Source organism: Macrobrachium nipponense, chromosome 33 (assembly GCF_015104395.2).
Source record: "Macrobrachium nipponense isolate FS-2020 chromosome 33, ASM1510439v2, whole genome shotgun sequence".
NCBI classification, from domain to species: domain Eukaryota; kingdom Metazoa; phylum Arthropoda; class Malacostraca; order Decapoda; family Palaemonidae; genus Macrobrachium; species Macrobrachium nipponense.
In genome coordinates this window covers 33,093,754-33,110,075 of record NC_087219.1, presented here as the reverse complement: position 1 = coordinate 33,110,075, position 16,322 = coordinate 33,093,754, and the positions used below count along the sequence as shown (strand labels likewise).

Here is a 16,322-nt window from a genome sequence, read left to right as displayed (position 1 = left end):
GCCGTCAAACTTATCAGCATGCTTTTTTGAAGTAAAGCGAACGTTACATAACGTATACGGAGCGCCATTAGGAGAGGAGACGAATACTGAGTTGCTCCTCCAAAAGGTGGAATCAGAATGTCCTTGATTACCAAGTTCTTTTGGAATGCTAGCGAGGATGAAACAGCTCTAACTTCATGAGCGTTCACTCGCAGGAGGCTCAAATCACTCTTCTGGCAAGATGAATGAGCCTCCTTAATATGTCCCTTAGGAAAAGAGCCAGTGCATTCTTCGAAAAGGGTAAATGTGGTCTCTTCCTGAGCACCATAAATTAAAACCCGAAGGAGCTCTTACTTCCTTCGTTTATATAAATAAAATTAGAGAGCCCTGACAGGGCATAGGACTCTTTCATCCTCTCGTGACGAGAGAGAGGACGTGAAGCGTCCTCTTCTCTAAAGCTTCTTTAGGGGGCGCGAGTCCTTCCGAGAGCTCCAACCCCTGTGTGGGGAGGACGCCTCGGAGGACGAGAAGCAATCCTTCAAGATTCGTGCACGTGCTCGATCTTCGGCAGCCTGGGAAGCGACAACAGGACCTGCCACCAAGGAAGCCAGATCAGCATGAAAAACCCGTAACCCTCCTTCGGCTTTTGACATGCCCTCTCCCTGGTTTCCTGGGAGTCCGACAGAGGTCTAGGCCTAGAGGCGTTTATGGGGCCGATCTGACGTTCCCTCCCGACGAGAGAGAGGACGTGAAGCGTCCCCTTCTCTAAAGCTTCTTAGAGGGCGCGAGTCCTTCCGAGAGCTCCAACCCTTGCGCGGGGAGACTGCCTCGGAGGACGAGAAGCAATCCTTCAAGATTCGTGCACGTGCACGATCTTTAGCAGCCTGGGAAGCGTCAACAGGGCCTGCCGAAGGGACGCCAGATCGGTGGGGAGCCCCCGTAACCCTCTTGCGGCTTTCGACATGCCCAACCCTCTCCCTGAGTCCTGGGAGTCCGACAGAGGTCCAGGCCTAGAGGCATTATGGGGCCGATCTGACGCCCCCTCCACAACACAAGGGGCACTACACTTCACAACACTGATTGGAGAGCGAGCACTTTAGTCTAAGATTACTTGATGTAATCCTCTAGCAGACACTTCTTCTAGGCCCGTAAGCCATACCACAGGGTTAGGCAAAATAAAATCTACAGGAGTTAGAAGGTTCATTATTTCTAACTTCTGTTTACTGTGGAGGAAAACTCCTGATTCTAACACGCTCTAAAATGCGTACATGAATCCTCCTTCTTCCGTAATCAGTCACACATTACACTAATTACATTGAACTTATGCAAAGAAAACATGTAAACGTCATATATACTAAGCGAGTGTCTACCGAAAGTTCCGGTAGCCTCACCTTACCATGCAGACAACAAAGTCTGAAACTAGGCTAACTAGCTTCAGACATCAAATGCAATGAAAAAATTTACGATAGCGTATGCCTAGCCACAAATCCAAGTTAATAATCGAAAGAATAATTAGGATACTTAAGCGGCTAATGAAGTTTTCAAAATCCTAGGCGGAGGTCTGTAAACAGTTGTTTACCGACCGGCGACAGAAAAAATATGAATAGAAAATGGGAATAGTTCCTGATATCCGCCTCCCACGGCGGGAATGGGTACTACCACCTGGCCGCCCACTGCGTGTGCCGCGAATTTTTAAATTCTGTCGGACTACAGAAAATACAGCTATACCTATATATATCTGTCAGGTAAGTTTCATGAACAAAATGCTATGTTTTAAAGAAAAATATTTGTTAAAAAAAAGTGTTTTTATCTAATTCACCTGAAATTTTGTGTCCATCTTTAGTCAAACTAGAGGTAACACCTGTGCAAGCTTGAACACTGTCACTCAAAATTAACCCCTGACCCCGCCGATACCCTTAAAGGTACCACCATGTCACTTAAAAAAAATTTCCCAGAAATTTCTCAATACACACAATTTTCTGTATTTCTTTGACTATCCACCTTAACCAGTAATTTTAGCCTCCTCTTTTTAGCTTTTATTTATGTGAAATCTTGTTTGGTAACTCAAGAACCTGCCAGTTGGTTTCATATCATGTGAGCACACTGGACAAAAAAGAATGTTAAGCTTGAAATGGGCATTGAAGCTTGGTTATACAGGGTGAGTTAATTGGTGGTGGGTAGGACCACTCACCACACAGATACCCTGCCCTTTTCCTTTAAGTATCAGGGACTATGTTGGGGGACATTGAAGTTGGATCATGATTAAAGGTTCTAGTATGTTTATATAAAAAAAGAAAAATCTTTAAAATTACAAGCCATCATGTTTTGGGAGGTAATTTTCAGTAATCGAGTTGAAACAAATATAATTTAAGCCAGAATGGTTATAGGTATATTATTTAAATCAAATTAAGCGTAAACAGGTTAATTAAGCAACATACTATGTACGTATTATGTAATCTTGCCATCCATTAAAATAAATTGCAACACTGTAATCGATGCAATTTCATACTACACAACAAATGCGCATGAATAGAAAATAAACAATGTGGTGTCTCATGATAGCTATTGTATTCAACACAGTACTATGAAATCACTAAGCTTTCACATGACCACCATGTCAAAATAGCACAGAAGAAGGCCTTCTAAAGAGAAATCCCAATAACAATGACATTTACGTATTTACATTCACAGTCTCTCAATACCTTGGTTATTATTATACAGTACAGTACTCTACATAATGGGATAGCTTTCATAATAATAATAATAATAATACAATTTATACACAAACATACAAGGTTACTCACCCTGTATCTCCAAGGCCATGAAGAAATATCACCTGAAAATAAATAAAAAGGATAAAATCACTCTATAAACTTTGAATTTTCAGTCAAAACAGTTTATAATTCTTACTCCTACAGTACTGGAAAACATGTTTGAAGAGCAGAAACAAATCTTGAATTAAAGCAGTAATTTCCAAATCTTGAATTAAAGCAGTAATTTCCAATCAGTTCTAGTACTAAATGACTGACTTATTCTGTCAAGGTTGGCTGCCAAAGAGTTAACAACTCAAGACCCATTTATGGGACCTTAATAGTAAACTAACAATGGATAATTTCAAAAATCTGCTGCAAGAGTAATGACACTGCTCATGATATGGAATTACCACTGAACAATTAAGTATTGTAATAATCCTGTATTATGTTAAAAGGTTCTGTATGTCTGCTGCATTACAATTAGTCTACAAATTTGGTTCTGTATACAGTACATAATTATTAAATTATTTTACTGACCCATTTCATAATTTACAAAGAATATAACATATTACAGCAAAACAGAGAATTGTGACATTAACAATTCTTGAAGATAAATGACAACTCACTGGACAAGATAGAGCACAACCAAAAGGTTGCAACATGTACACAACCAAAGATCTAAACAACTAGACAGTGAGTTTTTTTTTCATTAGGCAATCCATCAACATGTACCCTTGATTACATACAGTATTTTTTTTTAATAGTATAAGAACTTTTCCCTACTAATTCTCCAATTACTTTGTTACAATTCAGAATTAGAGAGATGTGATTAAGTGAAGATGTACCTGTAATATTCTCTGTCCATCAGCAAAAAATGTACCTTTATGGACATATGTATTACAAATAACCAGGTGATTTTTATTCAGTGTAAAGCAGGTGTCTGGCAACCTTCCTCTCATTTTGCATTTATGGGTCTCTTGCTGCATAATGGCCAGATATTGGCTAATACAGTTAGGCTTAACCAATAAATTCTGAACCAAATATTGACTACCTTGTTATGACTTGCATTATTGATATGTATAGTCATGTGACATGGAGGGACACATCCTACAACTGGTTGACGATTGGATAATCAGTTCTGCCAGCATGACCAACCATAACCTAGACGAAGACATACCAAGCCACTAAAATAAAGTATAACAGTTTCAATTAGTTTGGACAAGCAACTACCCCTTCAGGATAATAACAAATTTGTACTGCACTACAATTATTGAATAATTTTTTTGCCAGACTCCTCCAACCTTTCTGTAATTGCCGGCCTTCAGGATGTCGCTGACTGTCATTCCTGAATGGGTGCCACTGTGGCTTATCTACATGTCACCTACTCCCACGTGCTAGTACCAAACATGGCGGAAGCTCCTTGGGACTGTGTGTTTAGTACTAGCCCCTTGGGGATCAAAGTATATACTGTGGACCCCAGCCCCTCCCCAAGGGGTATTCGCGGTTGTAGTGCACATCCCCGCAAATTCCAGGGGTCAACTGTACACCCTTTTTTATATTGTGTGGTCAACAAAGTAGCACCCCTGAATAATAAGTGGAAATGAAGAAATCCTATAACTTGAAGCTTGTTTGGGACTGTTTCAAATTTGCTTATATTACATTAACATGCTGAAATGGATTCAAAGCTTGACATACAACCTCTGCTACATGTGAAACCCATCGCTGTTGCTGTAAGAGACTAAAAGCCTTACATTAACAGAAATTGAGGCATCAATTGGAACTAAATCATCAAGCATAAATACATTATACGAATATTTTGAAAAAGTAGCCTAATGGTGCGTTAGGTTCTTTTATTAACGTTGTTGCTGATATTCAGAGAAAAACATTTAACCAAACTTGTAAAACACACCCCAGTCACTGAAACATTACAATAAACTAGGTTAAGGGAGGGTCCATGTTGGATTAGAGCAATTGGTTAGGTTAGAATACACCCATGTAATACCATCCCTGAGAGCACCCTACCACAGTACCCTTTTCTCACCTATAAAGTTTAAGCAAGGACAAGTAGGGCACAGTATCCTAGGTTTGGATCATATCATCTACTAACTCTGATACATGATAATCCTTTCAAAGTTGCAGCCCCTGTATAGACATAAATCCAAGTTGCATACTGGAATACCTATGTCCTAAATTCTGTTAAGTTGTGATGTACACCTTTAACAAAAACCATATTCGTTGTTCAATATACTTGGTTTTTTTTAATCTGTCCATCCGCCTGTGGTGTTTTTGTATGGTAACACTGCGTCCCAGGCTTTAGATAGTTATGCTATGTGTAAGTTTTAGGTAAATAAAAGGATATCTGGGTGTACATTTGCAACTGAAAAGTGTTTTAATCATTTACTGAATGTGAATTACACCAGTAATATTCGAAATAGGATATTATTATAATCGTTGAATGTAAGCTGAATGTAACTATCTAAAGCCCGGGATGCAGCGTTACCATACAAATACACCACAAGCGGAGGGACAGATGGAAAAAATCAGAGTATAGTTTCTCTAAAATCGTTTTGCTTAGGCCTATATTTTGCCATAAGTGTTGATGGTTGCCTATAATAGGCCTGTTCCCTCCTTTTCAGCTTTCCTTACACAAAAAAGCAGTTCATCTAAGCACTAGACACACAGCAGGTATTTCTTTTGAAATTAAAGTTTCCTACAGTATTTTGGCTGCTTAGTAACAATTTAATGTTAGTTTTTGTCGGCTGGATGTATTTAACCTATAATTTACCTTTAAACTTTTAAACTCTATTCTGCGGTAAGGGGAACCTGTTGGGAATATGACAGCCATGTCCTAATAAGAAGTACCAGAAATGCAATCAGGTCTGCAGTTACACAACCTATACACAATTGTTCAATATAGCCTAGGCCTACAGTAAGGGTCCAAAAAGCACAATATTTTGTGGTTTGCACTGACACTAATCCTAAGGCTAGCCTAACCAACTTGCATATGCTTAGCAAACCCTAGCTTGAACCCAAACTAGCCGTAAAGAAAAACAAAGGCTTGAACCTATGAAATTAGTCCATTGTGAGAAAAAGGCTAGGCTGAATGATATTTTACCTAAATACCACAATTCTATATTGGAATCTTTATGCCGAGTTCCAAGTAGATATAGTACTCAAGGCGCTTAAAACACAAAGCATACAAAATTCTGTTGCAATTTTATCATTACTAAGATCGCCTGGTCATAATCTTCTAAAACTACTAGGGTAAACGACCAAACGGCCACCATTTCACTTGAAATGACCACTTTTTTTTGCTGAATATTTTATTGATAAAACAACAACACAATTAAATCATTAAGCATACCATTCAAAAGATTAAGTTTCAATCTTTTGAATGGTATGCTTTATGATGCAATTGTATTGTTTTTACCAATTATAGTTTTAAAAAAATGGTCATTTCGAGTAAAATGGTGGCCATTTGGTTGTTCACCCTATGCTTTAAGAATCCCAGCTTGTAACCTAATAGGCCTAGCTACCTAGACCAAAAAGAGAGCCCTTGGGAAGGAGGAGGAGGAGGCAGTTATTTTGAAGTAAACATTTACCAAATAAACTAGGCCTATCTTAGTTTTGACCTCAGACTTTCAGTAGGGGGAAACATCAGTACAGGCCAACCCTCATCACGGTAGACGGGTCTTATTCACTCGATATTTAATTGGTGAAACATGAATACAATTGCAACTCTAAGCATACCATTTAAAAGACTGAAGTTTCGTCAACATATTGTGATATATGAAAGCCCCATACGAACTAAAATAAGCATGTGAGCTCTTCGTAAAATATGTTTTCAAGGCAGTTTTGAAATCCAATATGGCGGCTACGTTTTTCATGGACGGTTCTCATCAGTGACGGACACCATCTTTCCCCAGCCTTCCCAGCACTCATTTGAACAATGTTAGCGTATGTATGTAACGTTTATTGATCTTACTCAAGATTGCAGTTGTAATCAGCACAATAAAACAACATTTTGTTGCCTATATTAGTGAAAGTATGAAACTTGTTATTCCCGGGGTATGGTTGGAACTGAATTCATTCTTACCTTGTAATCGGCGGTTTTTTATCCTTACTGCCATCACAACTGAAACTCCACAGTGCTTATTTGATTGTTATTATACACATTTTGGTCTCAGTTCACTCCACATTGCACTTTAAACCCGTTGCTGTTCCTGGTTTCTAAGCGCTGCGCGCCATAAACACAATTACAAACAGCAGACGACGACAGACGACGAAACTGGCAAAGTTTTTTTATTCCCTAAACTGTTTACTTTACTCGTTATTTAGTTTAAATTTACATTGTTATTTAAAAATTTTGATTTAATTCATGTATATTATCCCTTTTTTGCAACCAAATTACCCCGAAAAATTACAGATATTTCTAACGTAGATAAAATCAAATGTTTCTAACGTTTTCGTACATCTGGCTGAGAGAAGGGAAGGTGAAGAAGGAAGAAGGACAGGGGTGGCGGTGGAGGTGGGGGGAGAGGGTAGGTGGAGCTGTTTACTGGTGTGTTCCTATCCATTTCTGGATAATGGAGTTTTGGTCATTAGTACAAGGACAAGTGTAGTTATTCTTTACTATTAGTGATTCACGATACCCTTATAAATTACGGCACTGGGGGTAATGCACTAAAGAAAAATCTCGCTCTGTACGAGTGTTCGTTACAGAAATAGGTATTGCCCAAAAACGTGCTTGCACTGTCTCTGAAACCCATAGTAGACATGCTGCTTAGTTGTCAATCAAGTTTTTATAACCAAGTATTTTTTACAAGCTAGCTATTGAATAAATTTTGTATTTTTCTCAGTCAAAACATATGCCCCTCAATGCTAATTTTCCTCTTTTAACGACTTTCTGTCATTGCAAATTCGGCCCCATAATTTCTTATGGTGCGAAAAACAGACAGAGGCCCATGACCGAAAACGATTTGTGTCACACTACGGCGATAATCCAGCAGTAAAAACATCTTCATATATCCAAAAAAGTAAATAATAAAGATATATATGCGCATTACGATTATAACAATTACATGTATAGCTGATAACAATCTGCACGAATAACTGGTAAACTGTTCTGCAATGACAGTTGAGTATAGCAATTATTTACAATAGGTACGAAAGTCAAGATGTCGTGACGTCATAATACAGAACTTGAAAGAACGTTCTAATTCAGAAAAATAATTACTTAAATTTGAGTCAGAGTCGAGTTACTTTTTCAATAACGAATATTTTCAAATTAATCATCATAAATATGTAAAATATTGATGTTTTACTACTTATTTAAAAATTAGCCAAGAGCACGCTTCTCGTCATCTTCTACCCCAACAGCTGTTTACGCCTGGCTTCTTGTTGATGAGAAATCGTGTTTCGATTGTTGTGATAAAAGTGCTCCAGCGTCTGTGGGTACAAGTGGTGTGCGGATTTATCACAGGAAATGGTTAGTTTATTGACACAAGCTACTCCGTAAACATCGAGATGGCGTCAATCTTCTAAATACCTCGAGTTGTAAGTAAAAATGTTGAACGCGTTTTGGTGAGGTTTCCACTACGTTTGAGACCGTTTTCAGTACCCTCTGTTTAATGTGTTTAAATCTTAAAAATTTATTTGGCCTTAATTTCTAACTTTGGGGAAAATACTTACTTCGAAAGGAGAGTAGAGGTCTTTAGCTCCGTTTCTCACCAACAAACAAGTCGCGACTGATGCCCATCTCGGGTGTCAGGACGCGTTATAATGTACTTTTTCGGAGGGTGGCTTGCATTGATGGTAGCTGGCCTGCGTGGCCTGCTGTGATGATCTACCCTATAGGCTTAACCTAAGCTATGTCACTAGGTAGGTTGGCCTAGCCTCTGGGAAGCCTAGCTATAAGCTAGGCCTTTGACCATCCAGCTGTCAACCAGTTTATTCACAAAATTAGGTAGTCTCTTCTGGACTTAAAGATGCTTTTGGTAATTCTACAGAATAGTTCCCCACGGACTGCAAGGAAAGTAACCGCGGATACGACATTCACTAGGGATTAGGACGTCCAATGTATTTCGCGTGTTTAGGCTAGTACTGGCCCCTAGGGGTTAATTACAATCCTCCGAATAAATATTACTTACTAAAATTCCGCCGCCACGGAATAGCACTGTAGATCTACCATGCTTTTAAGTGGTACAAATAGTAAGAAAGAAATAGATTTTAAAAAATCCGTTTTTATTTAACAGCAGAATCGACGACTGATTCGTTCTATTTTTACTCATTGACAACTGTCGTCATCGTGACGTCATCGGACTGACGAGACTTTCCTGCTTCTCATGATGACATCTCGTCTTTAGGATTTAAAATATTTGGCGATGCCATAAATGAGTATATAGTAGTATTTAAGGAATACCTATATACAATTCGCCCTATTTTGACAGCATTCGGAGACTGATTCCCTTTAACGATACCGACTGACAACCTTCGTCGTCATACCTACTTAGTACATCCTTTCACCTTCCCGTTAGCGTACCTTTTCACCTACGTCCTCCATAAACAAACATTCAAGTAAGTAAAATAAAGAAAAAAAATCGCCCTATTTTTAAAGACGGGTTTGACGACTAATTCGCTCATTATCCTCATTGACAACAGCCAATTTCCCTTCCAATTCAGCGGACGTTTTCACTTTCATCCTCCAGACGAGAATATTAATTGAAGAAAATATACAAAATCCGTTCAATATTGACAGCGGATATGTCGCAAGACCAATTCGCTCTAGTACTATTTACTGATTGACAACCGTCAACATCTGCATCGTCCCGTCAGCGATTATTTTAACCTGGAAAAGCCTAGTCCCTTAAACAAATAATTGAGAGAATCAATGACAATATCCGTCTGATTTCTAAAGCGGATTTGCCGGACGACTAAATCGCCCTATTGACTTTATTTATACTCACAGTGGCTGTGTGCTTGGCTGTAGCGTTGACTACTACCGGGGCCGCCATTTTCGAGGAGTTACCACCCATACGATGGTAACCCACTTCCGAGGAAATCCGTTCCGTGGATTACTTCCCACAGGAGACGTTACGAAGACATGAACATTGACGGAGAAACGGATTTTACTCTCTCTCTCTCTCACTCACTCTCTTTCTCCCTCTTCACTCTCTCCCTCTCTCTCTCTCTTTCCCCTCCGTCCAACGTCAACCGGGACAGACGACACATAAACAACGGCGCATCTGTTTCTGCGCAGTCCGTCTGCGCACCTTCGCTCTTCGGATGGACGATTTTAGTCGTTTTTCACCGCTGCTTTGATCGAATTTCGACGTGGATTTCAATACCTGTTTTTATCCGCTAGCGTAATATAAGCGCCATTTTATCCTAGCGAGATAACATTCATTATAAGCCATTTCAAAGGACGTCGTTTCCGTAGCCTTGTTGACGCCTCCGAACACGCAATAATTTCATCAATGTTTAAGTCCTATTTTTAATGACGACATTTACAAAGCTTTTGTGATATGGATCGTACAACAACTCACGTCATATCCCGTCATAGTTTATAAATAGCCATGAATAGATGTTCGTTTCTGGAAAAGTAGAAAATGTCGTTTGCATTTAATGCGTCTATGCGTTTGCTGATGATGTCACCTAACATCTTTGTGCCACACCGAAGGGCACGATCAAGTTTTCCTATAAATATCTTTAGGTTGGTTAACTTTAAATGAAATGAACGCTCCGTATCACTTAATCAATAATATATATTGGCTTTTGATTATATAATTTTCATAAAACTAAAGGAAATAGAGAAAGACAATTCATAAAATAAGCTACAATTTTTATACCGCTAAAATGAAAACAATTGGTTAATTCAATACAATTCGTTAAAAATATGTTTCATTGTTACTTTACGATTAATACGTATTACACAAAGAAAATGTATCGTTACGCAAAAAAATAAAAAGCGCTTAAAGATTTAGTAGCTAAGCGTGAAGCCACACAAATTTTGAGACACGTGCAACCGAAAACGGTGGTTGCTAAGTCGGTCAAAGGCCTCCACATACGGTCAATATTTTGACGTCTATAAGATTGGTTCGATATTATATAGTTGGCCACACACTGCCCATTAACATTGTCAGTAGCTTCACTTCTCGCCTGGCAGTTACAGGGAAAACATGCTCTCTGACACAGCTATGGCCCGCGTGTCTGTAGCATTGTTATTTTGTGATGGCACAAGAAAAAGAAAATGCGGCTTTGGGTGAGAGTTTTATAAACAAAGGAACTTATTTAGCCAGGAAAGTCTACGCAACGAGCTTATTTCAGTGAGCCAAGTGATTTTAAAAATTATATGAGGATGGACAGTGATATCCTTGATGAATTTATTGGACATGGTGACACCATTAATGATGAAACTCAGCACAAATAAGAGAGAAGCCGTCCCAGTTGGTCAGCGTTTACTTGTGACCTTATGTTATCGTATCACTGGAATTTGTGTTGAACAACTGAAATTTGATTTTGCTATATCTACACAGTCCATTGGCCAAATCATCATAGATACTTGCAAAGCTTTAATCAACGTTTTCCCCCCGTAATATAGTATTAAGTAATCCTAGGGTTGAAATGATGAAATGCAAGATGAATTGACATTTGACTCAGATTGTGCTTGGACATTTAGAACTACATTAATTACAGGAAAGTAATTGTATTGGTTATTATCAGCGGCAAAGTTGGAAACTTTAATAGCTTTAGCTATACTGTTGGTCTCAAGGGACGGTCCATTAAAAACTGAATTTTGGTGCAGTGTACCCAGGCGAGCTTCGAAAAGAATATCATTGATAGCTTTCCTTGCGTACACAGCCTGCATATATATATATATTATATATGTATATATATATTATTATATATATATATATATATATATGTTATGTATGGTATGTATGATGTATGTATGGTATATATTTATATATTTCTATTATATATTTTAATTATAATATTATCTTTTATTATTTATATATATATAAATATTATATTATATAATTATATATATATAGATATATATATATATATTAATAATATATATACATATATATATCCATATATATATTTTTTTTATATGGCTGTTTGTTCTGCTCCTGGTCCCTGGCCGGTAAAAAGAGAAAGACATTGGATGAGAGACAGGAGCTGGTGTCTCTTGCTTGCAAACGCCTTCGAGAGAGAGACGATCACGAAAAAGTTGCATCTGCTTGGGCCTGTGAATTAATGAATATTGGCCCTATGCAGGCTGTGTACCCAAAGAAAGCTATCAAAGATATTCTTTTCGAAGCTCGACTGGGTACACTGCCCACCGAAATTCAGTTTTTAATGGACCGTTCCTTGAGACCAACAGTAAAGCTAAAGCTATTAAAGTTTCCAACTTTGCCGCTGATAATATATATATTATATATATATATATATATATATATATATATATCTATATATATATATAGATATATATGATATATATATATATATATATATCATATATATATATATATATATATATATAGATATATATATATATATATATATATATATAATATTGTCTGCTGATATCACATATATAGAAACTAAGTAAAGCTTATGTTCAGTTTTATATGTTTGTGTGATGAAAAGTAGCTATTTTTCTCAACGTTTCTTAAGATTTCCCGAAAAAGTGGTGTGACTCATTTGTACCCGAAGACTTTTTCATTTGTTTACTTTTTTTTTCTCATATTTCTTCTTAGGACTGGATTCCCTGCTGGTGTCCTCGGTTTTATAGCATTTTACTCTACCAGTTGGGAATTGCCTCTTAGCTGATAATAATAATTATAGCTAATGCCAACTGTGTACTATATTTACATACCTCCACACAATTTGCATTTATATAAATAAAATTAATAGAAAAATTTCATATGTATCATAGAGTTATAAACTAACAATAATATATTTCGCTTTGTTTCAGCTACCAAAATCGCCGCATGTGTGGGAAGTAGTAGCCAATGAATTCTATGAAAGATGGAATTTTCCTAACTGCCTTGGGGTCATAGATTCAAAACATGTGAAGATCAAGAAAACAGCGAATTCTGGTACGTTTTACTTCAATTTTAAGAAATTTTCAGCATTGTCATGATGGCAATTGCTAATGCAAACTATGAGTTGTTGATGGTAGATGTTGGTGTTAATGGCCGGGTATCTGACGGTGGTGTGTTCGCCGCAAGGCCAATCTCGATTTGGAAGGACGTTCAATGAAGGCCATCTACTCATCCCTAAACCTCGGTGCTTGCCAAACAGTGATAAAGAACTGCCGTTTACATTTGTGACAGATAATGATTATCCGATGTCAGGTTACTTAATGAAGCCCTATTCACAGTCTGAATTAGATTAGCAACAAGTTTTCACTATAGATTGAGTCGTGCAAGACGAATGATAGAAAATGTATTTTGGCATTTTGACATCTCAGTTTGAAGTACTTCGAAAGCTTATTAAATGTGGCACCAGAAAAAAGCAAGAATAGTTGAGCTAGCCTCTAGTTATTTACATAATTATCTGGCAAAAAAGACGAATATAGAAAATGTTTTGGATGGACACATAAATATGCAAGAATCTGATTAAAGTGATAATATTTATGAAGGTTTGCAAAATATAGAAGCTTTATTGATGGCTTAAATGAATAGGGATGAATACTGTGATTATTTCCATAATGAAGGTGCTACTCCTTGGCAAAGTCACAAGCGTTAGTTAAATTACACATTGGTGGAACAAAACATTTAAATCATTTTTCTTAATATTTGTTGATTATTGGAATATACTTTTATTATAATATCTTGAGAAATAAATATATATGAAATTAGTACTCACATTTTCAATTTCCTGTGATTCGAGACAATCATCCTCACTAGCCATGGTGTTAAGGGACTCTGCAGGAGTTTCTCGATCGCTGAGGAACAGCATTTCATCATAGTACCAAAATGTTGGTATAAATTTCCTCTGTTCCGGCTCCCGACTTCTTGGAGATGTCGACCTTCTTCAGTTCTTTACGGAAATTGGTCCTCAGTGCATTGAATTTCTTCTTTACATCATCCATTTTGGCTTTGGGAAACTTCTCCCTGTATTTCTTTAATAGAAGTTTTCACTCCTTCTTTTTGATCCCTGTTGTTACAGTCACTTGACTTCACCTGCCATATTGAGGGCAAAGCCTTATACTATACTCTGGTGGAATCGAGTATAAAGTTTCGTTCCGTTGATTTTCCTTTCTGAGTAGACGCCTCCTCAGACATGTTGTCGAAACGAAAGCGACCGTAGAAATGACAAAATTTATCAATATTACCCACAGACGGCAGCAATCTTTCCCCGTCAAGACGGAGCCATTTGAATGACTCAATACTATTGAACTACCCATCAATCTTAAAGTCAATATGATGGACAATCTAGAGCCCTTTATTCCAGAGCCCGTGCCAGTACAAAGCTGGCTTAATGAATCATCATCAACCAAAGTGTTGTAAGGTATACAATAGGCTAACTGGCATGGTATGGACCTCTTGACTCAGTCTTGCCAGCTATCTTGCCATCTGACTCCAAATATTCATGAAGCTTATTCTTAATTCTTATTCCCATATACAATTTCAAACTTTGCCTCCAAATCTGAATGAATTTGCTCATATTTTGATTTGCTGCTTGAGGTCTTTTGCTAAACCCGTGTTCGAATGCATTATTCGAAAATAGTTGCAAGATTATCTCATTAATCCTTCCCACAGTTCCGGCTGTTTCATCCACTTGGTCATAACCTCTCTTCATTACACACATCGTACTAAGCAAGCAGATCAGAACAGCACAATATGCGTAACCTAACTATCAAGCTCCTATCTTTACTATATCTTCAAACTTCACTCTCATCTCCAACCTCACTTTTAGTTGGGCAACCCACGAGCAGGGTACACCTCAAAGGTGTCGTAACGTCACCCTACTGCTACCGAAGTGGAGTTTGAAATCCATAGGTCTAAAGTCAAAATCTCGATAATTCTTTGATGTATGCAAGTCTTTCTCTTTTAAAAGCAAATTTCAATTTGGAGTCTACTGTATCTTTAATGTGGTTTGTGTTTTTGTTAGTTGTAAAAAGTTTTTGAGAGAGAGAGAGACTGATATTCTGGAGAGAAGGAACCTTCTAGGTATCTCCACCTATCTGTTTGATATATATATATATATATATATATATATATATATATATATATATGCGTGTATGTATACACATATATACACATGTACAGTATATATAATCACAGGGAAACATGATTTATATGAGCTCATTTACCACATGTGCATATATAGCACGAAACATCTGGTGTCAATCCTGACCGGTTTTATCTTATATAAACACGAAACCAGTTATGACTTGCGCCTAGTATTTCATTTATATAAACAAACTTGTAGCAACCATATAGAAGCTAATACTACGAATAAAATATGCATAATAGGTCTCAATTTGGTAAAGAATGAAACCACTCAATTGGAAAAAAATGTTTATTCCACGGTTGTACATACTTCCAAATGAACATATCTGAACACCACACTCTAAGATTCCAACAATATACAATGGATTTTCGCCTCTACGTTCTGGGTGCAAAAGAAACTGATTCCCGTGTCATTTCTTGGTAATGTTCATGAAATATAATGTAAAGAAACATAGACTAGTCGGTTTAGGCAGGCAGTCCCATGTCATGATTGCTTAACCTCAACTTTGTCTCAAGGAGTCAAAGTTAGAGAATTCCAAAGCTTGGCTACAGAGGGGATTGTACTAGCTGGATTAAAGATTACCTATTGCCAAAATATTTTTAAATTGTTTTTTCCGACAACTTTTAGAGTCAAGGATTATTGATACATAAACGTGTTAAGAACTTTGACTAAGTGTCCTTTTCTTTATAAACAATTAAAATCAAGGCAGACTCTTCCTTCTTACCAAGTTGATTAAAATGATAAATAGAGTATTTTAATTTTCTTCTTCGATTCCTTTGATAGCTTGTAACTTTTAACATCATAACTACTGGCAATGAGGTAACGCCTAGACAGTGGCAACAGAGAAACAGTAGTAGTAGTAGTAGTAGTAGTAGTAGTAGTAGTAGTAGTAGTAGTAGTAGTAGTAGTAGTATCAAGGAGAGAGTGACACTTAGGAGAGAGTGACACTTGGAGTATGAACATCGTGACACGAGTCAAACAGAATTAGCCGTCAAATTCCATACCTTTTATTTCATATGAAAAAAAATTCCCAGAAGCAAATAACAAAGAAGGGCAAAAAACAATAAAAAAAACTTACGAGGCGTCCTTCCTGATTGTGCTTAACCGAAACTGTTTACACTGATCAGCATTTTTGTTTACACTTAATTTGCGGACACTGACGACGGCTACCAACACCAAAATTCACGGTTTCGCACAAGTTCTTTGTGATTCTTTGTACAGAAGTTCGTTCGTTTCCGTGCACAAAGTCATGTTGCCAGTCATTCATATCACAATCTCGTGCACTGTACGATGTAATTTTCGTCATCAAGGAAATGGCAACACAAAACAGCAACACAGCAA

The 16,322-nt window shown here is 37.4% G+C and overlaps 1 protein-coding gene across 1 annotated transcript in view; it reads right to left on the bottom strand.

The window, feature by feature from the left end:
• The window catches only part of LOC135203071 (acyl-protein thioesterase 1-like), a 51,740-nt gene extending 41,770 nt beyond the window's left edge, over window positions 1–9,970 (bottom strand). Inside the window, exons 1-2 of the mRNA XM_064232678.1 lie at window positions 9,698–9,970; window positions 2,784–2,815 (exon numbers count right to left, since the gene is read on the bottom strand). Coding sequence (XP_064088748.1) covers window positions 2,784–2,815; window positions 9,698–9,766 — 101 coding nt within the window. The 5' untranslated portion in view covers window positions 9,767–9,970. The remainder of the gene's footprint in view (window positions 1–2,783; window positions 2,816–9,697) is intronic.
• Window positions 9,971–16,322: the final 6,352 nt, after the last annotated feature.